Source organism: Manacus candei, unplaced genomic scaffold, assembly GCF_025592945.1.
Source record: "Manacus candei isolate 608988 ecotype Guabito, Panama unplaced genomic scaffold, ASM2559294v1 h1tg000005l, whole genome shotgun sequence".
In the NCBI taxonomy this organism is placed as follows: Eukaryota; Metazoa; Chordata; class Aves; order Passeriformes; family Pipridae; genus Manacus; species Manacus candei.
This window is the reverse complement of record NW_026138053.1, coordinates 8,872,994-8,896,139: the sequence shown is the minus strand read 5'-3', so window position 1 is coordinate 8,896,139 and position 23,146 is coordinate 8,872,994. Positions and strand designations below refer to the sequence as shown.

Here is a 23,146-nt window from a genome sequence, read left to right as displayed (position 1 = left end):
GCCCTCTCAGTGCTGCAGGGCCTTTTCAAACAGCACAAGGAAGGCTGCGCAAAAGCCACCAGCCTCCTCCAGTGCATGCAAAGTGCCAGAAGAAATGTCTCATGGTCAGACACGAGCAAAGATTCACAACTGCAGCAGGCTCTCCACAAGATACTGCCGGTCGTAGATTTAACACTTGTTAAATCTGCAAACTGCAAACTGGACATTGTGACTTTCTCATTACAAAACACCCCTTCATACACTCAAGAACAACAAAGGTATAAATGAAGTGGTGGCAGCTTTATTCCCTGAGAAAACTGTTTCTAATGTGAGAACCGTGCCTGTGCTAAGCCTCTGACAAGGGCGTTGGGGAATAGCAGGGCACAGGAATTCTGCACTTAAAATAGAGGAGCTATTACTCCTCTAGTAGACATCAAAATAATGTCATCTGCTGGAAAGTGTTTGGGTCTTAAAACATCAGTGGGATGTCTTCTGGGAGGCTGAGCAGGAAAACCAGGTTCAAGTATTCAGTTTTGCTTTTAAAGCAGCCCAAATATAAAGCAAATAACACGCAGCTATTCTGACAGCTGCCCAGATTATACCTGAGTTTCTCTGAGACACATCTGCTGAAGATCTCTTTGTGCTGACGAAATTCTGTAAGGTGGAGAGGACTGGAGCAAGAGCAGGGTGGAAGTGGCTGTGGACACTCTGTTGGGTCGCCTGAAGTTAAAAATAAATAAAAACCTCTGAGTCAAACCCAAATGTTAACTTTAAACCAGATCTTGCAACATACAGGCACAGCTGTGCTCTGTGCCAACCAGACTGGAAATACCACATTGGTCACGCAAGTGCGAACCCCTTTGGTAGGGTAAACCTACCAAAATCTCCCCATAGTGGTTGAGTCACCATCTCTGGGGTGATTTAAAAGATGTGCAGATGTGGTGCTTGGGGACATGTGGCCTTGGTTGTGCTGGGGGAATGGTTGGACTCAGTGATCTTAAGGGTCTTTTTCAACCTACAGGATTCTATGGTGCTTCACTCCCTTACATGCACACCTAATGCCTGTGTTGCTCAGGTCAGCTCTAGAGTGCTTTTCCCCTCCTTTCACTTATTCTCGGTGTGTCTCTGAACCTGAGGAGAAGGGGAGATGATGGGCATCTTCCATGTGATTCACCTGCATGCATGAGGCACCCGGGAGAACACCAAACAGCTTCTCTCTCACACAAAGTGGGGATAAGACCAACACTCACTTTGTAACATGGCAGAAATCTACAGGCTTTGTTATTTAGCTGAATATACTGTAATTGTCCCTGCTCCTTTCATTTGCCCAAGAAGAAGAACATGCCAGGTTACAAAGGGAGAACCTCCAAAGAGAGCTGCTTTCTCATGTTACCCTTTCTTGGCCATCTATTTCCAGCCCTTCTTTTCCCTCTCTCCTTATCTGGCTTTATCTTTAGACTCTGCCCCTTGAGGAAACATAATTATCAATTTAGGAAGTGCGTCTGAACTACAGGTTTCACTGAAGGTCAGACCTTTCCAGCCGTGCTGCCTTGTACAAAACAAAAGATGTGGTCTGTCCTTCTCCACCCACAGCACAGTTTTCTCCCCCTAAACGCATTAGTCGGTGAATCAAAAGCTCTGGCAGCACTTCTCCCCACTGACCAGTGTGCAGCTGTCAGTGACAAACACCAGGCAGAGCACAATTTCCACCTCGGGTTGCCAATTCATGGCCCAGTTAATATCATTTGCAACGCGCGTGAAAGAAATCACTGTCCTGCACCACAAGGCTTCTATTTCTCCTGTTAAAGGTATGCAATGGACCAAGAAAAAAGCCAAGTGAGGACAAAAGTTCTGGATGCTCTTGGCCAGCAGCTTCCAAAACAGTGCTCGCAGTTGTGCAAATCATTCAAGCTGATTTGCTGCATCATCTGCCAAGATTTTTATAACTCTTGGAAGGGTTTTGCCGAGAAACATCTATGCAGTTTTGAAAATCACCAAGTCACTTTGGAGCAGTGAGATGAAGGCTCTCAAAAGACTCTGCATCAAGAAGATTAAGTTTTCTTGCTTCAAAAGAAATACAGGAATTACCAGGTTCCTGGAAAAGCTTCTTATGCTACAAAAAAGGGGGATGATGTCATTTGATCTGATTTTTTTTACCTAAACCCTTGTAAAGATATTATGGCATTCTGCTTCCTTTTCACCTGAGCTTTAATAGGTGGATAATTTTTAGCTGTCACTTTTTGATTACTTTGCTCTTACTTAGGCTTCATGCTGATACAATGGCCAAAAAAGAGTAATACTCAACTGCTGTCTTTACTTAATGCAATCAGTGTAATTTGCCTCTGTTCTTTCATTTCTCTTTGCCTGCTGCATGCAGTGCAGATGTTTCTCCAATGCTATTTAGTCATAATTTTTAAAGCTGAGCTTAGCCCAGCTGTTACCACATGGCTTTAGCCCCTCCTGGTACCTCAACCCCCAGACAGCAGCCTGGATCAGTGCTGGCCTTTAGGAAGTGAAGAAATCACGGCCATACAATGATGATTTTGGCACCTTTTTGGGTTGTTCATGGACAAGCCTTTTACTGACCTCCTTAAAAGCACTCCTGCTTTAACTTATATCCCCTCTAAGCCTCCTATGGCTCCTCCTTGTTTCCTAAAACAAGCCCTTCTTTTAGAAGTTGTGGATCTCCTCAATGTGCTGCTCCCCTCAGGGCAGAGAGGAGCCAAAATCCTCCACAGCAATCACTCTGCTGTGATCCACAGCATGCCTCTCTCTGAGACATTTGTAACTTAAATATAATGGCAAAACAGTCGGTCTTTGGAAGGAAAATCCATTAAAAAGTTTTTTAAGTCCTTCTGCCTTGTTTCTCTCCCTTGCAACACTCCAGCTTTAATACCAGCATATCGGTGTCTGAGAGGACTCGGGGGCACAGAGAGAGGGGAAAAGCCCTGCTCTGATTGAAAAATGAATTGTTGTCCTCGCTTCAGGTAAAAAGCAAGTGAAGCAGGAAATTGCTCTGTGTTTTCTTTGAGAGGAAAGCAGCTCTCATGTGGTTCTGCCCTAAGATAGGCAAAGATACAGTTCGGTTTCATTAACTCAATTTGATTGACAAAACAGCTGCAGAAAATACATTCAAGAAGCTTTTGCAGGTCTAAAAAAATTTCTGGGCATCATCATTTGAGAAAGATATTACAGATTTTTGGTGTGCCTTGGGAAGACACTCCTTAAACCATTAACCAGCTCTTCAACTTAATCAGCATTTCAGCAGCAGTTCAGTACAGAAAATTACATCGGTAAAATATTTTGTTCCCCGTCCTCAGCAGTGTCTGAGGAAGGACTGAGCCTCACATGCACCATCCCTGTGCTCTGCCCTTCACAGTTCCACTTTATACATAGGAATTTGTCACTAACCTGACTGTTTTGGGATGTTTTCCGTGATGACAGCCATGATCCAGCTCGCAATCTCCCAAGCTCAAGATGCACCAGGCCTTGGGCACACTTGGAAAAAAAACCCCACACAATGTACAATTTAAGTAGACATATAATATTTCATGCTCTCCTGGAGAGGAATATGTTTATATTCAGCACCACAAATCCGTGAAGAAAACCACAAGGAATGCTCAAAACATGAACATTTGTATTTAGACAATACAGAAAGTGGATTTAGGTTTGTCCTGAAGGTTTATCCTGGTTGCCGAATGCAGTGTGGATCTTCCTACTGGCAAACTGCAGATGGCCCATTACTAAGTAAAAATAAACAAAAAGCCCCAAACTCTTTACAGACGTTTGAAAACCCCTTCAGAGGAAAAATGCTGCAGAAAAGGGTAAATTTAACCCATATGGATCCAACTTAACCATGTACCCTCATATCACCGATTTCCAATTCTTAAATAGGTAAACTTCTGGCCAAGTACCAACCCTGAATGGAAAAAGCAAGGAAATAATTAGCTTTTCCCTTCAAGAATGAAAGAAATCATGTTTAGGAACACTGGTGGTAATGGTAGGGGGGAAGCCCTTATCTCCAGATGCAGTTTGGAATAGAGATGGATCTACAGCATTGCTCCCACAAGGCTGTTGGGGCTGGGAGATGTACAAGGATCTAACATCAGGCACTCATGGCCATCCCACCCCCTGCCCCCTCCCCCAGACCAAGTGGTCATGTGCTTTTTAACGTAAAAAGGCAACTTCTCCCAGACCTTCAGTGTAAAATCACTCCTGGAAGATGGAAAGCTGTGCAGGAATGGATTTAAGCTGTCATTGTATAGCTGCAGCCAAGCCAAAGACATTTATTTCAGTTCTGGTTTGCATTGCCTCTCAGGTTTCCAAATATTTTCCTAACACATGAAATACACAGTTGCATTTTCAAATAAATGCCTAAAGACTGTGTCTTTGTTTTCCTGCTTCATATCATCCAATTCCTAGAAATACACAGAGAAGTGATTTTAAATGAACCTCCCTGTTATTTCAGACGAAATTCCTGTCTCAGTAATCACTTGGAGTCGTCCTGTGTATGGTAAATAGCACTTCAGGATAATTACCTTGCACAGTGTCAGTAACTGCAATTCAATACTTAAAATGTATTCTGTACTCACCTTAAGTATAGTGGCAACAGTCTCTTGTGAGGCATTTCTCATATCCTCCCCATTTACAGACAAAATCTGATCTCCTTGAATTAATCTTCCATCTAGGTCTGCAGCTCCTCCTTTAACAATGTCAGAGATAAACACTCCACTTCCATTTCTAACAATGCAAGAAGCATATGGCTAATTACACAATCCAATATTCTTTGGGAGACCAATTTAGATTACTTGCATTTAAGAGACATTAAAAGAAACCTGTGAGCAGAGGAAGAACTAGTTTTACACCCCCTTCAGTCATGTAAAAAATCGACGCGTTTTAAAACCATGGCATGTTGTGCCATATTTAATGCTGTCTTTCCCCTTGAACTGTTAGTTCTGACTGAAGGATACATAAAGATTCATGAAAAACACCATTTATATGAATAAAAAGCCAAGGATTGGTCTAAGATGGAGTTAAACTATCTAATGGACATAGTTTAGTGGTGGACCTGGCAGTGCTAGGTTATAGGCTGGACTCAATGACCTTAGAGGGCTTTTCCCACCTAAATGATTCTGTGTTCCATGGTATGAGCTGGTGCCAGCTGTAATGCCAAGGTTTGGCATTTGGTATCCTACACCCTGAAGGACACAACACTTCAAACCCTGAATTACAGCAGGGTATCATTTAACTGACTTCAGAAATTGGGCAATCCCTAAGGAGGAAATCCCCACTCTGAAGCATTTAGCGATAGCACAGAAGCAAAGGTGGGAGGGATGGAGACTGCAATTACCATCTGCAGGGTAATTTACATAAGCTAAATTAATTACCCAATCTGCAATCTGCTCACAACACCTGGGTTGAACATCCCCACTCTTGTAAAAAACTGCTGTGGAAACTTTACTGACCACAGGCAGTTGGGATAATAACATGATGATCTGTAATTGCAAAAGTCAATTATTTTTGGCAATACAGGAGAGCAACCATATGACTCTTACACACTGACACTGAACAAGTATCATGCCATAAATCTCTTTCGGCAAAGAAAGATTAAAACTATCAGTGCTCTGGTTCAAGTGATCTAATAGCAATGGTTTAGAGAGAGATCAGTAAAGTCATATTTTATTAAGCTGCTACCACCTCCCACCATATCCCTCTCTACAACTACCTGAACGGAGGGTAAGCCAGGTGGGGGTTGGCCTCTTCTCCCTGGCAACAAGTGACAGGACAAGGGGAAACAGCCTCAAGTTGTGCCAGGGGAGGTTTGGGTTGGACATCAGGAGGAATTTCTTCATGGAAAGGATGGTCAGGCCTTGGAAGGGGCTGTCCAGGGAGGTAGTGAACTCATCATCCCTGGAGGTGTCCAAGGAATGACTGGACATGGCACTCAGTGCTCTGGTCTGGGTGACAAGGTGGGGATTGGGCACAGGTTGATGATCTCAGAGGTGTTTCCAGCCTAAATGATTCTGTGGTTCTGTGTCTCAGGATCTGCTTTGTATTCACAGAACTGCTTTCTGCAGTGTTACGCAGTCACCTTGATACTGCTCTGGATCTGGGTCTAACTCAGCCACTGACGTCGGTCCCTTTGAACCTGAGTAGGAGCTAAATCTAACTCACAAATCCATCTGCAAAGGCACATCCTGGTATTTAGAAATAGGAAGCTTTCTCCCCCCATTTTGAAACTAGAGAATCCATGGTTAGGGCCTCCAACCCTGAAACATGGCTATGCTGATGCCACCAGAAGAGTGAGCTCCCAGCTCTGCACGTGGCCACACTCGCTCTGAGCAGGACACTCGCTGGGAACTCTCCTGGGCTGCTGCAGCCTTCCCTGCTCAAGTCTATTGTTCTGACAGAGAGGCAGAACCACAGTCTCATTGCATCCTTGAAGATACTTAGATACAAAATTCCGTTCCTTATGGAGTTTTCCCTTTATTTCATATTCCATTTGGCATGGCTACAGTCATTCAGAAAGCAAAATATTTTTCATTTGAAGCGCTGCTGGATCAGAGCTGCTCTTACCGTTTCCCAGCTATGCTGAGCCCCAGCCCTCGGCCCGTTTTCTTTTGTATATCTACATAGAAAATCTCTAAGTTTTCTTCATCTTTGTAATGTGCTTCATTTCTATAAACAACCAGCTGCACCTTCTGGGGTGTCTGTCGGAGCGCAGTGATCGCTTCCTCATGGCTGGCATTCCGCAGATCGATCCCGTTCACCTGAAATAATCAGTGTTTGCTTTCCAAATGACATGTATAAATGATCTTTTCATCACACCCTACCCTTGTGTGACAGCACAAATTTGTCAAATTGACACCCCTTGGCGCTCTAATTTAGTGCTCCCATTTCCAGAGGGCTGAGATCCTGGATCTCCTACAGGGTGAGTTTGGTGCTTTGTGCAACTGCCTGGAGTACATCACAACAATCAAAACATTCTGGCTTGGAAGTTTTGCTGGTGTTCTTCCTTTCTTTTTAACCTCAAACCTTTGGAATCTCAAACAATGCTTCTTTCTACACCTAGACAAAGTAGGATGTACTCCTTTGAGCTCCCTGTGTCTCTTACCACTCAGATTCCTTCTCCCCCAGCTACACAACAGTGTCGAGACAAAAACAGAAGGAATCAAAAACACCAGTAATAAATGGCCCTGGAGAAGCCCAGGCAGGATGTATTAAACAGTGATTTTCCTTTTTATCCAATAGATGGCACACCAGACCGCTCTTGGAGCACCCAGTTACACTTCCCTTACCATGACCTGAGAAGGTTTCAGCATTTTAGTAATGTCAGACAGAACAAGAAGTTCTACTTCAATACGTGCTCAAGTATTAAAAAAAACTATTGCAACTTAAAACTTAATCTCCTGATTTTTGCCAAGCCTAATCCACAGGTGCCTTTTAAGGTGTTTGCCAATATTCTGTCAACAAAATAATCTTTTATTTCCTAATACCAAAATATATCAATACTTAAACATTTTCTCTTTAGGAAGTAGCATGAACTGTAACAGGAGAACCATACAATATTAATCCACTTCCATAAGTTTTAAGGTAATGAAAATATCTCTCAGTATTTCTAGATATGCAAAGTTACAATTGTACTTAATTTTACATTAAGATAATTAAGCCTAGTCTATAGTAATTACATTGTTTGTACTGATTCTGCACATACTTATTTATTTATATACTGCATTGATACTCTTTTCTTGACACAGGCATCTACATGTGCTTTATCCCACTAATCTGAAACCAATTCAGAGTCATCTTTTTGATTCATTAATACAGCTTTTAAAAGCTGAAGCAATAACAATATTACGGCCCACAAACATTAGCACTTTCCTGTTTGGCCAGAGAAGAATTAATTAAGCTGCCCCATTTTTACCCCCTAATTATCCTGCTCTGTTAATACATCATTATTTATAAAACGAAAACAACATTCAGCCTTAACGCTAACAAAAATATTTTCAGTGCAAGAGCTGTAAAGACAAGTCCCCAAGTACCCCTCACTATTTTTCTAACCCTACACACCGAAGCCTTAATGGCCATGCTGGGAATTTGTCCTGAGCTGACAGCAGAGCTTTGAGCAGCTGCACTGAACCCCTGCCTGACGCAAGTTTCATTTGCAGACCAACACTTCTCTCTTAACCCTTTCCCTCCACCTTTTCTATGCTTGGCTGAGGGAAAAACACCACATTTATTCATTTGTGTGTTTCCCAGTTGGATGAAGCATGGCCTGGGGGAGCTGGTGGCTTCTGCAGGGATATAGGAGGGATGCTCACAGGGATGCTGGCAAGGATGCCCACAGGAATGGTACATCCCCCCTCTCCTCCCCACAAATATTTGGGTTGCAGGCAGTGCAGAGATACTTGAGCGGTGGCCTCTGAATGAAAGATTAAAGAGATGAATAATACTAAGCTATTGGACATGACAGCTGAACTATGTAATTCAAGAACTACCTTGCTCAATTAAATTTAATGTATTCTCAATTTGTACCTTCAGTTTATATGAATATATAAGGAAATATGAATTTTTCAGCATGCTCTTAGTGATGGAAAGGAAGCCTCAAGTATGGATCCTTCTCAATGACCTGTCCTTCCCCTACAAGAAATCCCCATTGCATGGAATACAAGTATACACAATGAAGAACATACACAGAGAAAGTCATTTACCTCCAGAATCTGATCACCAGCCCAAAGTCTGCCATCTCGGGCTGCTGCCCCCTCTTCATAAACTTCATGGATCACTATGGCATCCTGTGGAAAGAGGGTGGTGTGAATCCTCCTTCCCAAACACTCCATAACCTCTTAGTCACAACCCACCTTACACTCCCCACCTCTGTGAAAGTACAGCACTCCATGACAGGAAAAGCAAGACTATAACAAAGATTTTAAAAAAAAAAAAAAATTAATATTTTGGGATAAGAAAATTACTCCTGTAATCCAAACACAGGGAGCCAGTAAAAAGGTACAAAGGATTTTGTTCACCACTTCAGGGTAGTCTTGTCTAGAGCTTCTTCCATCATTTTTACATGTTGGCATCAGCAGCATGTGAACTCAGTGTGAACTGTTGTATTAATATCGTCTACTTTTAATGATATTATTTAAAACCAGATTCTTTGGAGCTATGAATATTTTTAGGGACTTGGCATAGATCTCAGCTTTAAGCAAGAGCTGAATGCCTTGTGGTAAATAGTGCTGGTTAAATCTGTAAGAAATGAAATCCAGAAGAAAGGAACAATGGCAAATGTTAGTTTATTACTGAGGCTGGAAAATGTAGGCAGTGGCAGATGTAGCTTCAGGGAAGGTTTCAGTGATTTAATCTTATTGCCAGCAATAGATGTCCCCAAAGAAAAAGCATTACAAAGAACATACTGTTCTTTTGCTGGTGCTTTCCCTTTGCATTGTTCTGGCTTGTTTCTTTTTTTTTTTTTTTCCTTCTGAAAAAAAATAGGTGAACATCCTGCTACAGTTCTTCAGATTCAGCAAGCAGGATGGGACCCTTCACTGTGCAAAACCTGCTCTTCTTCTCAGTAACACTAAGCCTCAGAGCTGAACCAGTTTTGCTACCAGCTCTGGCTGTGGATAAACACCCAGTGGTTTTTAATTAGACATGTAGGTATTGGATAACTTGTTCTCAGACAAATATACCCTCTAAAAATGCTACGGCTGTGAAGTCCCCCCCCAAACTTGATGTACAAGAAGTCAAAGAGGAGCTTTTCCAGCACTTCCAACAAAAGGTTGGAGCATGCGAGCCCTGCTGTGCATTGCCTTCCTGGAGCAGGGGGAGGAAATCACTGCTGGGGCAGAACAAAGTCCCTCCATGTTGCGAAAACACTGTTAGACAGTACATCTCTCATCACCAATTTAACCCCCCTCCCTGTGTTGCCTTTCTCAGCACACATGGTGCACATTGAACAGAAAGAAAACTCAAATGCCCTTCAGCTAACGCTCAGATCAAGACAATATCGAGTGCATGATTCCCTTTCATTCCCACTACCTTCTTTAATGATGTGGACTCTTCTGCTGCTGCTGGAGCACAGCACCACTGTCACAGGTTCCCACTTTTATTCATGTACACTAGCCCCTGAAAAAAGCCTGGAGGACTGTAATCACAAATGGATTACAGCTGATACAAGCCTCCCAGATGGGGGAACAGAGATTTCAATCTACATAAATGAAGGCAGAATACCATGAGCTATGTACCAAGGTAATTAAGAAAAATCAGAAGAGAGGTTTGATTAAAAAAAAAAAGTATATCTACATATACACACACAATGCTGGCAACTGTAGGGTTTTCTTGCAATAACTGAAGTAACAAACAGTAATGGAGTGGAGCAACACGTGCACATCCATCTCTCAGCAGTGTTGCCAAAATCCTCTACTACATGTCTTAGATCTTCTCAGTTGTGGGGTTTGGGTTGTTTTGAGCTTTTGTTTGGTTGGTTTGGGGGTTGTTTTTCTTTTTTTTGAGGGTTACCTGTGTTTTAAAAATGATAGTGTAACTGTAAGCCAACACAAGAGACTTTTGCCTGGGTGAAAGCCAGGAGGTGACAGTGATGTATATTTTTTCACCTGAGGCTGATCACGGGTAACTTTGAGGAAAAGCTGAGTCTGTGGTTTAGAATTTCCACTGCACATTTAACTTTTAGTTTTTGAAACACTTTATCAAGGCATGATAATTGAGAGCAGCCCTGAGGAGAAGGATATGGAGTGTTGGTGGATGAGACACTCAACATGCCCCATCCCTGTTCGCTGGCATCCAGAACTCCCCCCCACACCCTGGGCTGATCCCACAGCGTGGGCAACAGGGGAGGGGGGGATTCTGCCCCTCTGCCCCACTCAGGTAAGACCACACCTGCAGAGCTGCCTTCCGCCCTGGGGAACAACAGCAGAAGGACATGGAGCTGCTGGAGTGAGTCCAGAGGAGACCATGGAGATGCTTCGAGGGCTGGAGTCCCTCTGCTCTAGAGACAGGCTGGGAGAGCTGAGGGTGTTCAGCCTGGAGAAGAGAAGGCTCCAGGGAGACCTTAGAGCCCCTTCCAGTGCCTAAAGGGGTTCCAAGAGAGCTGGAGAAGGACTTTGGACCAGGGCATGAAGTGATAGGACAAGTGGAAATGGCTTCCCACTGACAGAAGGCAGATTTAGATTAAATATTGTGAAAAAATTCTTACCTGTGAGGGTGGAGAGGCCCTGGTACAGGTTGCTCAGAAAAGCTGTGGCTGCCCCATCCCTGGAAGTGTCCAAGGACAGGTTGGAGGGGACAACATGGCAGGTGTCCCTGCCCATGGCACGGGGTTGGAACAAGATGAGCTTTAAGGTAATTTCCAGCCCAAACCATTCTATGTTTCCACAGAGACATTTAGAAGTGGCCAGTGAGGTAACACAAAATATTGGCCAGCTTGTTAAGGCAGCATCATTCAAACGGGACACACCAGAGCAGTGGGCAACCACGAGATTCATCAGAAAATTGGCAATATGATCACATAACAGCAGACTGGGTATGTACACAAGATGATCAAATTAAACACTTTCAGACTGTATTTAATCTCATATTTCCTAACCTCTGAGCAAGGAGCTTTCAATCACATTTCTTTAGGTTTGTTTTCCATCTGTGGTCACTTTAAAACCGGTCAACAACCTGGAGTTACCAGCTTTTCCCAGCACTGCATTATTAAATGTAAAACTGCACATACCGAAGGCTCAGATTCAGGAACCACCAAATGTTATCAGTTTGAATAATCTGCATCATCTATTTGAAAAGGCAACAATTCAGTGTCACCCTGCAGTTCCTGCATGTGTTAGAAGCCAGACCTGGAACTAAAAATACATATGGCATGCAAAGGTACATTCCTGTTCTGTCTGTGCCTACCCAGGAGAAGGAAACATCTTGCTGACCTGCCAAAACACTGTTTTTCTTAAGCAGGTTTATTTTAAAGTAGTGCAGTTGAACAGGGCTTATCGAATCGATTAAAAACAGAGCAAAGCAATGTATCCATGATGCCCTGTATAGATTTTTAAACAGTCCATAAGCATAAATATCGGTCTTACTTTTCCTTAGCTGATAAACTATGGCAAACAGACCTCTTTCCTCTGATACCTCTGGGATCAGCTCAAATTGCATTTAACGCAGAAGTGGTTTTTTTTCCACTGGATCTAGTGGGATCTCAATAAGACTCCATTAGTTTTGATGATCCATGACAAATCACTAAAACCAAACTGCTGATGTTATTGAAGGTTTTTAATCACATCAATATTTTAAAGAAGTTTATGCAGTAATGAGATGCAATGTCATACTCCAGCCATCTAACCAAGCCCTAATTGGTAATGACTTTATTGACAGGCATTGATTGAAGCTGTAACATCCCTTTCAGTGCCTGACGAAAAATATAGGATCTATCATGACTAAATCAATACACAATGTTTACTTAAAGGATAGGTTTTGGTTCCTGGACATCTGCAGCTCCTGTTCACTGGTTTTAAATTCAGAGAGTGCTCGATATCTCTAGAAGTCAAGGCCTAAATAGTTCACAATCAATCAATCCAGAGGGAGGAAGGGAAAGTGGTGTCAATGTTCAGCTAGAGATTGTGAATTCATAGTGGCTCTGGACAGATTTTCACTCCTATCCCTTCCCATCTCCTTTCACTACTAGTTTCATATAGATTATAGCTTGGCAGAGTCATGAAAACTGTTTGTGCAGAAGGGGGAAACAAAACCACTCTCGTATCAAGAACAGAGCTGTTTAAAAAGAGATATCCAGCTGCTGAAAGCACATAGTTCATAAAGTTTACAAATCCATTCAACAAACTGGAGCTTTAATCTTTGTATATTTTGACTAAGAACAGTCTGGGACCATTATACAAATGGGGAATTAATGCAGAGCTGAGCAGTTCTTGCATGGGATGGAAGGATGGGGAACATGAGCCAGGGCATGTAAACAGCTTTTCTTTATGCTAAACAAAGTCCACACTCACAGGTGCAAACTGAGACTGTCCAACCATGAAAAGACAGAGTTGAAGGGAATTTGTCTGCTACTGCTGAGGTTGCCATCCTGGGCTGAAAAACGTTTATACTGAAGTGCCTGCAGTCCAAGGAAATAAAAGCTGAATGCACTGATACGGCACTGCATGGCTGAAAAAAAAATACCTGCAAGACAGAATAGTTTCCAAACATGGCAAAAACATCCCTGGTTTGGATACAGTGCTCACCAAATCTGTTAAGAAGGAGAAATGCCCACCAAACCTGCCACACAGTATATTAGAGGTTATTTTTTAGGGCTCAGATTTGAGCTGTGGGACAACTATACCCCTCACCAACAGAATATCACTGTGTCTGCACAGTTGTCTTGAGCAAAGGGAAGGACCAGCAGCGATGGTGCTGAGAAACAAGGTTTTGGCCATGGAAGCAAAGGCAGGGACGTGGGAGGGTTCATGGAGCCTCCTGGTCGACACCTTGAATTACAAAGTTGGCGCAGAGTGACTAACTATGGAACAGTGAGGGCAAGACAACCTTAGAGAAATTAGCACCCAGTCTGGGAATCCATCCACAGCTTGTACAGTGTGCACAGCATGATCTACACTGCATTGCCTTTGATCCAAGGAGGGGAAGAGCCCTGAACTCTCGGGGAATCAGATCTCAACTCCTCCCCCAAGCTGTGGATATTTTTTCTGCTTGATTTATACCGACTTCAGAGACCTGTCAGGGAAGAATATCACACTCACCCATCAGCAAAGAGCACAAAAAGACACGTTAACACTGAGAATTAAATTCAGTAAGATTGACAGCTTAATCTTTGTATCTTAAATGTCAAGAACTGGTACGGCAGAGATCTCAGGCAATGACCACACAGCACTGCCCTGATTGAGCCTCTGGGAGAAAGGTGGTAAAGTCAGCATCCTATTCAGGAAAATCACTGACTGAGTGATCCTTAAAAGCCTGCAGGAGCATAAACCATGGTGAGAAAGTCTCACAAGCTGGCTGGCTTTTTGGCTTGAACTGCTCACACGTTTTCTGCAAGTTTATAGCTTCTGAGGCAGTCTCTCTAGCGTTGATTTTCTCCTGTGCAGCTGTTTTTCAGCAGGACAACCAGCAGCTTACAACTCAAAAGTCACTGAAAATCATTGTTATTGGGAATGCTGGGAATAGAAGGTGAGGGAGTAAATGGACACAAGACATGAAGGAAGCCCAAACATTAAGTACCAAGGATATTTTGAGGAAGGTCTATCATATAATAAAGGTGGATCAATATGTAAGAGGGGTGATGTCAAAAGAATTGGACAGAGGAAGCCCCACTAACCCAGTGTTGGCTAGATTTGACATGGAAAAAAGTTCAGATTGTGGTAAAGAGGTTTCTTGCACAGCACTGAACAGTCCTGCACTACTGAAGCTCATTCACAACAAGCTATTGCTTAAACTGAGCTCAACTTTGCTTTGTTTATCTTTGTTGTGCTATTTCAGTCCATAATCCAGTCATTATTTTGGCAAGATCATTTCACAGAAGGTAGGTGAACCACTAGACATTAAGAAGTGCCATAATCAGTACAGAATGACTCTGGGTAAGGTATTCAGTAAGAAATAAGTTGTTTGAAAATCCGAGACCATGTTTTACAGGATGTCCATTTTAATGGCAATCATTAGACAAATAATATCCACAAAACAGTTCAGAGAGTAGAAATCAGATCCACAGCTCTGCTCTCTGGCTACAAGGCTACCTCAACCACCAGAGCATTGACCTGGACCAAGGGAACATTATCACAGAATCCCAGACTGGTTTGGGTTGGAAGGGACCTTAAAGCTCATTCAGTTCCACCCCCTGCCCTGGGCAGGGATATCATCCACTAGACCAAGTTGTTCCAAGCTCTGTCCAACCTGGCCTTGGACACTTCCAGGGATGGGGCAGCCACAGCTTCTCTGGGCAACTTGTGCCAGGGCCTCACCACCCTCACAGGGAACAATTTCTTTCTCTAATCTAAACTTACCCTCCTTCATCTTAAGGCCATTTTTCAGAACCCTCATGGTTGGGCAGTGCTAGAAAGCAGGCACGGCAAACTGTTGAAATTACATGAATTTTATGTGCCTGTATCTCAGTTTGGTCTGTAGTTAGGAGAATGAATCTTACCACTGACCATAATTATGTATTTGGTGTAAGGAATGAAGCTTTCTGCATGGATTAGAGTACTTTCCTGAGGAGGACAAAAAGTGAACTGCATATAAAACAACACTCGGGAAAAGACGTTTTCTGATTTAGTTGATAAAGTTGTGTTTTCCTAAGCTAACATTACACATTTCCAACTAATTTCCTACATAGCTACAAATGTTATACTAAATTATCATTATAAAAGATAATAACACTGCAAGGGGTTTTGCTGACTTCAGGATTACAGATTTATCTCTTTCCCAGGGCAAGTACAACAGCATCAGTTATTTCCTTTTCAACTTCTGTAATACTTTGTCCGGAGCAGTAAAATTGCCATTTCATTTTTACAGGCTGGTTCGCAGATAAAGTAGAAATCAACTGGTTGCACAGTGAGTTTTGCTGGAGAATTAGCCCCATGCAAGAATCTCTCAGTAGTTAAAACAAATCCAGCTGTTGGTTACTTGTAGGCAGAGGAAATGACAACAGTTATGTTATGATCTATGATCTTCCATTTGCAGATCTAAATGGAATCTAAAAGATAATGATTCAGCAACGAAAGCTGAAGGTCAAGCCCAAGCAAATCACTTGACTTCTTAAAGGAGTTTATCTAATGCATCGTGCTGTATAATCCCTCCTTCTAGCACTCCAGTATTTTGCCATTCCTAGTGTTCACAAACCATTAACAGGCACCCAAAATCCTAAGCCAAACACTACTGCAGTAAAACAGGCTGTAGAATGTAAAAATGTATTACCGTGTTAATGTAAAAATGCTTTACATTGCACGAGACCCAGAAACTGCTCCACTCAAGGTTAAAACAAAAGGTCTGTTTCCCATTTAAGAACAAGCCCTTGTAAGAGATGATGTTCACTTGCCAACTTCCATAAAAAAGATTAATCCACAATATCAATATGAATATAATTTTTCATACTAAAATACAGATTTATTTTAAGGAAGCGGATAGTATTTGTATTACATTTTATAGGCCCCTATAGTTACATCTGGTCCCTATTTATTTAAATTTTATTCAGCTTGCATAATATTTTTGCTTACAGTTATATTCTCTAAGATCAGAAAAGCTAAAACCTGAAAATTCAATGGCACTATTCATTAACATTCTTTCGCTCTGCAGTCATAGACATTTGCAAGCTCTCCTTTGATTCTGAAATAATAAAACTAAGGTAATAAGATGTTTAGTGTAAAAATATATGACTTAAGTCAAAATGATAGAAAGAGCAATGTTCCTGTGAATCACATGCCAAAGCAAACCAAAGTTTTTCAAAAAGTATACATGCTCATTTTAGAGGGAATAATAAAACACAGAACGACATATTAAAACCTTAGCCCTCTCACTCTCATTATTTTATTAAATTTAAAAAAAAGGAAAGTTTGTAGAGTACAGTGCATAGCACAGGTTATAAAGAATGCATGAGATCCTGAGTGTGTATGACACAGGAAGCCAAAAACCAGCGGTTTCAATCAGCAGCAGCCAGGATCCTCCTGAAGTCCATTCTGACAGGTCCTACTGCTTTTGTATATTGTCAGCTTAAATTTTAGGGTTGATTTACATTCCTGGAAGACACCAGCTTCTTCAAGCAAGGGACTGCTACACCAGCAAGCCATCCCGTCAGCTAAACCCTTGCCAAAGACCCATCAAAGACATGATTTGCAAAACTTACTGCCCTAATTCCCTTTTGTGATAACTCATGTACAAAGCAGTTTGGGTTTTTCATGCTCTTGTAAGCTAACGTCCTTCTGGAATGATGATGAATCCACCAACTTCATTTTAACATTATCCAAGCAGGAGTCAAAGCAATTCCTCACAATTTCAAGCTAACTGCATTTACCACTCTGTCAGTAAATTGCCTTCTGCTTTATAAATGTTGGTTTAGAAGAGATTGCATTTTTTTCCTCTCCCAACCGCAAACTTTTCCTCTACAATACCCAAGCCACAATTAAAAACTCAAGACTTCTATTCCCATTTTTCATTCTATTGTTCCATTCACTGTGTGGTAGATTTAACAGCAACAGTATCTATAGCCAATATATTGCTGAAACCCTCTGGAGGCCAATGTCTTCCTTTTCATTTGGAGTTACAAGGTAAGCATATTTCACTCAAACAGTTTCAGTCTCAGCTGCATTTGATGACTGTCTACAGAATCGCTCAGACATCAGTTGTCTGTACCTGATGAAGACATTTTTGCCTGAATCTAAATAAAACTGAGATGGGAGGGAGGGAGGGATAAAAACTTAACCAAGGGAGAATCCGCTTGTTTAGTAACACAGAAGTCACATTTAGGCAGGTCCCCACTGCTGACTGACTGCAGCATAGCACAAAACAGAGTTCTTAGGCTTGGCTTTGGTATAGGAACAACCTGATCTTGGCAGCGTGGAGCCCTCACAAGGTAATTAGCCCTCACAGCTCCGGGGGCAAACATCGTGTCTCGAACAGCTGCAATTTCAAGACACAGTTTTCTTGATTATTCCCTTGCCCTTCCTTAACAGATGGGGTTTATTCAAGGTATGACTCACCTGGACTGACAGAATGAATCTAAATATTCTTCTGTCAAGCTGCATCCCCACCATCACACAGCTCCACTGCAAGCCAGAAAACCTTCTGGGCTAACCCACATGATTAGAACAGCTTTTTCCTCCCCAACTCCAGTGTTACCAGCTCTCACACCAACTCATGTTAGCTGAGCACAAGTATATTCTGTTACTTTCTGGAGCACTCTCAAGTGTTCCAGTTCCCTGCCTTTATGGATCACTTTCTTTTACTGGTGGAGTACCTTCAAGTCTGTTAAGTGCCTTAAAAATGCTTTCTATTAAAGTCAGCTGAAAGCAAAAGTACAAAAAGAAAATTTACCAAATTCAAAGTAGACAACCCAGTATAAAAAATCCAGCATAAGAGGTTTGTTGTTGTTTTCAACAAAAAAGACACAGGATAAAGTATGTTTTTCTGTGTAAGGTTCAGGCAATGACCACTTCCTACCCACTTCACCTCCAGGGAGCCCCCAGGTTACAGTCCCTTCAATCTTTTATATCATAGGTGCCTGTCCAGCACTTAGCTGTGATTTCAAGCCCCAGATAAGCCTCTGAACATTTCTCCCTCCCAGGGCTCTCTAACCCTGCCTGGACGGAACATCCCTGTACCAGCCTTGAAAAGTCTGAATACCCTCCGGCTCGCCTGAGCATCTTAATCACCCAGGTAGCAAAGACAGAGCCAATAACTACCAGTAATCAACTTGACCATTACTAAATTATTCAGCTGGAAGCAAAACAGTGCTCCCACCCTGCTAAGAAAATGTTTGTATTTTAGAGAGATGCTTTTTCCATGTACTGCCAAGAATCAAATCCCTGTAAATTAACAGTCCTGGTTTATAGAAAATGGCTCATTGCAAGTTGTTAACTGGACAAGACACGGCAGCATTCACCCACGCTGGGGTGATAATGGGGTCCAGATTTCATAGAATCATGGAATGGTTTGTGTTGGAAGGGACCTTAAAGCCCACCCTGTTCCACCCCCTACCATGGGCAGGGACACCTTCCACCAGACCAGGTTGCTCCAAGCCCTGTCCAACCTGGTCTTGAACACTTACAGGGATGGGGCAGCCACAACCTCTCTGGGTAAATCTCACACGCCATTTGGAGGAGTACTAGGACTCCTTTTTAAAACAATTCCTTGTACATCCTGTTCTCTGAGGATTGAAGATGAAAATCTCATAGAAACTTTACGGCAAAACAGTTTCAGAGGAAAAAGCCTGTTGTATGAAACTAAATTATTTGCCTTGAAACTGCCTTATATAGAATTGCCTTATACAGAATGCAACGAATCAAAAGCAGAATAACTAAGGAACATTTCCTAAATTTATGGTGAACAACGGGACTATCTGATGCTGCCAGTCCTGTATCCTGTATCCCAAAGGACTGGTTATTAGTCCCGGATTCACAGGGTCCAGGGCTCTGCAGCCCAGGGATAGCTGGCCATGCCAACACTGGCTTGCTGCCATGAATGCAAATCTGAAGCTGAACCCCACATGTAACTAAGAGTCATAGCTTGTCCAGGCCCAGGCACGAGGGTCCTGCCCAGCTCAGGGGTCTACAGTTGCCATGAATCCCAGGCATATCGCAGCTGGAGCAGCTCAGGCGTCCTGGGAGCACCAGCAGCTGCCAGGTGACAATGACACCCCTGTCAGGTTTACAGCTGCTATTAGCAGCAGTGGGGCTGACAACCATTTATACACAATTCAGGGGGGACAAGAGGGCAGGAGGTGTCCTGAGGAGCAGCACTAGGGCCTCAAACCTCATTTTGGGATGTTTCCGAAAACACTTTTTTTTTTTTCTATTTTAAATTCCCACTCTGAGGTTACTTTTACAAGTTTGATTGGACTACAACCAAGAAAAAAACCTTCTCACAAATTGAAAGCCCGTGTGCTTCAGCCAGCTCCACTCTGCACTTCAATTGCTTTAAAGCAGAGGCCATGTGTTGTGTTCTCTCAGGGGTACGTGGGAAGGTGAAATAAAAGAGAGTGAAGAAAAAAAATATTAAAAAATATCAACGCTTAGAGTAAAATGAAATAGAACTGCTAAGGGCTATAGCAGTCTGAAAATCAACAACATGGAGACAATTTTTAAGGACAATCCTCCTTTCCCCATGTCTTTTCTAAACACACATCCTTTCAACTGATGCTCTCCTGCTCCCCAAACACACAACCCCAGACCTTGCCTAGAATACCTGTGACTGGAAAGAGTTTTGAGCTTAATGGGATGGACATCTCACCAAAAACCATTTCACAGGGGTTAAGACACTAGTTTCCAACCTCCTGAACAAATTAACCTCCCTGCTCACAGCCTGTATTTTTCAAGCCTCTACTTGGTGATTCCTGATGAGATTCCTGAGGTTATGCCTTAAAAGTTGTACTCTATATTTCATTTTGAAGCAGTCTGTCCCCAGCTGCCAGATTTATTATTCCAAAAGCTGGGCATGTGCATCTTGTGCTAAAGAAAGACATAAAATATTCTGAGAGAGTTTTCCCATCCCATGTGAGCTGCTGTTGAGTACCAGCACTCAGTATTTTCAGACCAAGTGCATTTTAATACATCTATACTCTTGGCATGTCCACTTTAGATATGACAAATTCTGAGAAGCAGCATTCCTGGTTTCCCCCATATCGATAAATTACTTCTGAAATCCTAGCAACTGGGGTTCATATCCTTCATGGTTTTGTAGGCACTTACACACCTGTGCAGGCACAAAATAAAGAGAACTCAGTAGAAAAAGAAGGAAGAGAAGCGGGTGTTCATGTCTTGTTTTCTCAGAGGAAAAAGAAAAGGTAAAAGAAAAAGCTCCTGCAGCTGTGCAGCACAGACACTGCTCCTGCTCCCTGTTTTGCCAAGACTTTTCCCTTCCTGGATGGAGCATTTTTCCATGGACCCATCAGGGCATCCCATCTCTGTATGTGTCATCTATTAGAACTACAAGAGTACCAAAGACATTCCTGCTTCCTGCCTGCAGAGATGGACTATAAATGGTGCCATTCCCATTCCTTCTAACCTTGATCTGACAATTCAAAAATAGCTAAAAAACCAAACTCCAAACTGCTGAAGCCAATGATAGCTTCATTCTAATCTCTCTGCACTGTGCCTTTTTTAAACTACAAAAGATGTCCATCTATATAACTGAGTTAAAAACAAATGACAGAGAGCAAGACAAATACATCACTCAATTCCATGTACCTATTTTGTTACATTTCCTCTCTAAACCATGAAATTCAGCAAGACAGAAACTTCCCTATAGCCCTGAGGAATATTTGCTTTTACTCTCTGTTATATCATGTGAACTTCAACTCTTTACAAAAGGTTTTCTGACTTCATGGCAGAAAAGGAAAGGCAGCAAAGTAATTTGGGGGAGATCAGAAGCACAAAGCAGTGCAATGGGAGGTTCCCTGCCCATGGTAGGGGGTTGGAACTGGATGATCTTGAAGGTCCCTTCCAACTCAAACTATTCTAGGATTCTTGGATCTCATTAAAGACACAACCCTGAGTGCCTGCCCTGAGGAGAAAGGTTTGCACAGACCATTTTGCATAAGCAAGTTATGGAGAATCCCAGAGAGGGTCTCTGCACATGGCAAATGGTCAGATTAGAATGTGGTTTCCCAAAAGCAAATTGTTCCTTATGAAACACCATTTCTTGCCTTTGAATGAGCAGATTCAGAAATATGAAAAGAAACAGGGACTCATTTTGGTACGTCCTGTAAGTCGAGGATCAGAAAGTGGGAAGTTGGACCTCCCTCCCTTCATAGGTTTAGTTACGGCACTCAAGTGCATAGATTTTTAAAATCAATTCCTACGAGGACACTTTAATGAATGAACTAATGGAAGTACAACACTTAACGAAAACCATTTACTCAATTTAAAGAATAAAATCCTTTGCATTTTTCTCATCTGCTCTGTAAAGCAGCTATTTACAATTTTCATTTATTTGTATTAAAATCTCATGAAAGACAAGCACCATATTGTGTCTGACAGACTGCTATGTATTATTTCCAAATTCCAGTTAAATGAAAAAGCAGGGAGATGACTAACACTGAGCAACTTATTTGAATTTACTCAACACTAAGGAGCCTGACAAAAAAGGGACTGGGACAAAACTGTGCATGGATGGAGAGAGTGAAAACCATACAGGCTGATTTAAGCCTTCAACATAACTCATTTCCATCTCTATGTGAAACAGAGCAATTCAACCTAACTCTGCATAATTGGAGACCGGGATAAACGGGACCAAAAGCTGAACTTTTTCCAATTTCAGTTTCAATGCTGTAAAAGGTACAGCCTACACTTTGCAAAACAAAACTGTCTTTTTCCTTTCAATTTCCTTTCTTTTTTCCTTTGAACTGTTTTTCTTCTTTTTTTCTTGGTCTCTTGGAAGAGGACTGCTACATTGAAATTATCTGTACCTGCTGACATTCACTGCACTTCATGGCTTAATGACACCCCACTATGATATTTTGGGGACCATCTGCATGTACCAGAGTGGCTCCACTGCCTGAAGTGTCTCTGTGGCAGGGGATTCAGGAGAATCCAGTAAAGATATCTCGGCAGTAGAATTGTTTACTGAAAGAACTGAATCTGACATTCAAAAAACCCAATCTGGCATCTTTTACACTGTAGCATAATTTCTCTTAAATGGAAAAGGGAGAGGAAACAGCAAGAGCAGAGGCAGAGAAGGGTTTAGCAACCAACTTGTTGAGCTTACACTTGAATTGATATGCTTTAATTCATCTGAAGATATTTGTTTAATAAACAGAACATCCAAGAGGCAGATTAAGCCAAAAGACACAGAAAACAATAAAAGATTACCTTTGGTTTACCTCTGTTCAGCAAGGGCTTTGCTGTCAAGCAAATAAATCACAGTTTATTTAAACAACTACTAAGCATTTCTGCTCTCCAGACAGAGGTGTTAACCTTGCTGAAGCAGCTCTGCCTCTGCACCATTAATTTCTAGTCCAACCATTCTGGTAACTTACCTGCTTGCAACTCTTAATTCATAATGGTTAAATAAAAGAATATACACTTGTAACCTCTGACCATAGCAGAAAGCATTACTGAAACATAAACCTTTCAATTTAAACAGGAACAGCAACTGATCTGATAAAAGGCAAAACTATCAATTATTATTGGAGACTGGAGTTGTTGGTTTGTCCTCCCTGTCCTGAACAACTCATTACAGCAATTAGACATTAAGGGCATTATTATTTTCCATGTTTTCTTTGTCTTTGCCTGCTATTCTTTAAAAAGGACAGCAAATACTAGATTAATAGAAACTCACCAGTGGAGTGTCTTTCCCCCCAACGATGCTGAGTCCCAGGCCTGACCGACCCTTAGATATCTCTATAGTCATCTCTTGCCCTGGAACTATGGGACATGTTGCTGGATCCACAGGCAGTGGAGGTGGAAAGACACCTAAGACCATAAAAAGGTAAAAAAATAAGTTA

The 23,146-nt window shown here is 42.0% G+C and overlaps 1 protein-coding gene across 9 annotated transcripts in view; it reads right to left on the bottom strand.

The window, feature by feature from the left end:
- PATJ (PATJ crumbs cell polarity complex component) overlaps positions 1 to 23,146 on the bottom strand; it is a 139,884-nt gene that overhangs the window by 12,195 nt on the left and 104,543 nt on the right. For all 9 annotated transcript variants that reach the window (XM_051796330.1, XM_051796336.1, XM_051796322.1 and 6 more), the window contains 6 exons: positions 22,981 to 23,114; positions 8,691 to 8,774; positions 6,556 to 6,749; positions 4,572 to 4,719; positions 3,391 to 3,477; positions 582 to 699 (listed from right to left, as the gene is read on the bottom strand). In XM_051796330.1, the coding sequence (XP_051652290.1) occupies positions 582 to 699; positions 3,391 to 3,477; positions 4,572 to 4,719; positions 6,556 to 6,749; positions 8,691 to 8,774; positions 22,981 to 23,114 (765 nt within the window). The remainder of the gene's footprint in view (positions 1 to 581; positions 700 to 3,390; positions 3,478 to 4,571; positions 4,720 to 6,555; positions 6,750 to 8,690; positions 8,775 to 22,980; positions 23,115 to 23,146) is intronic.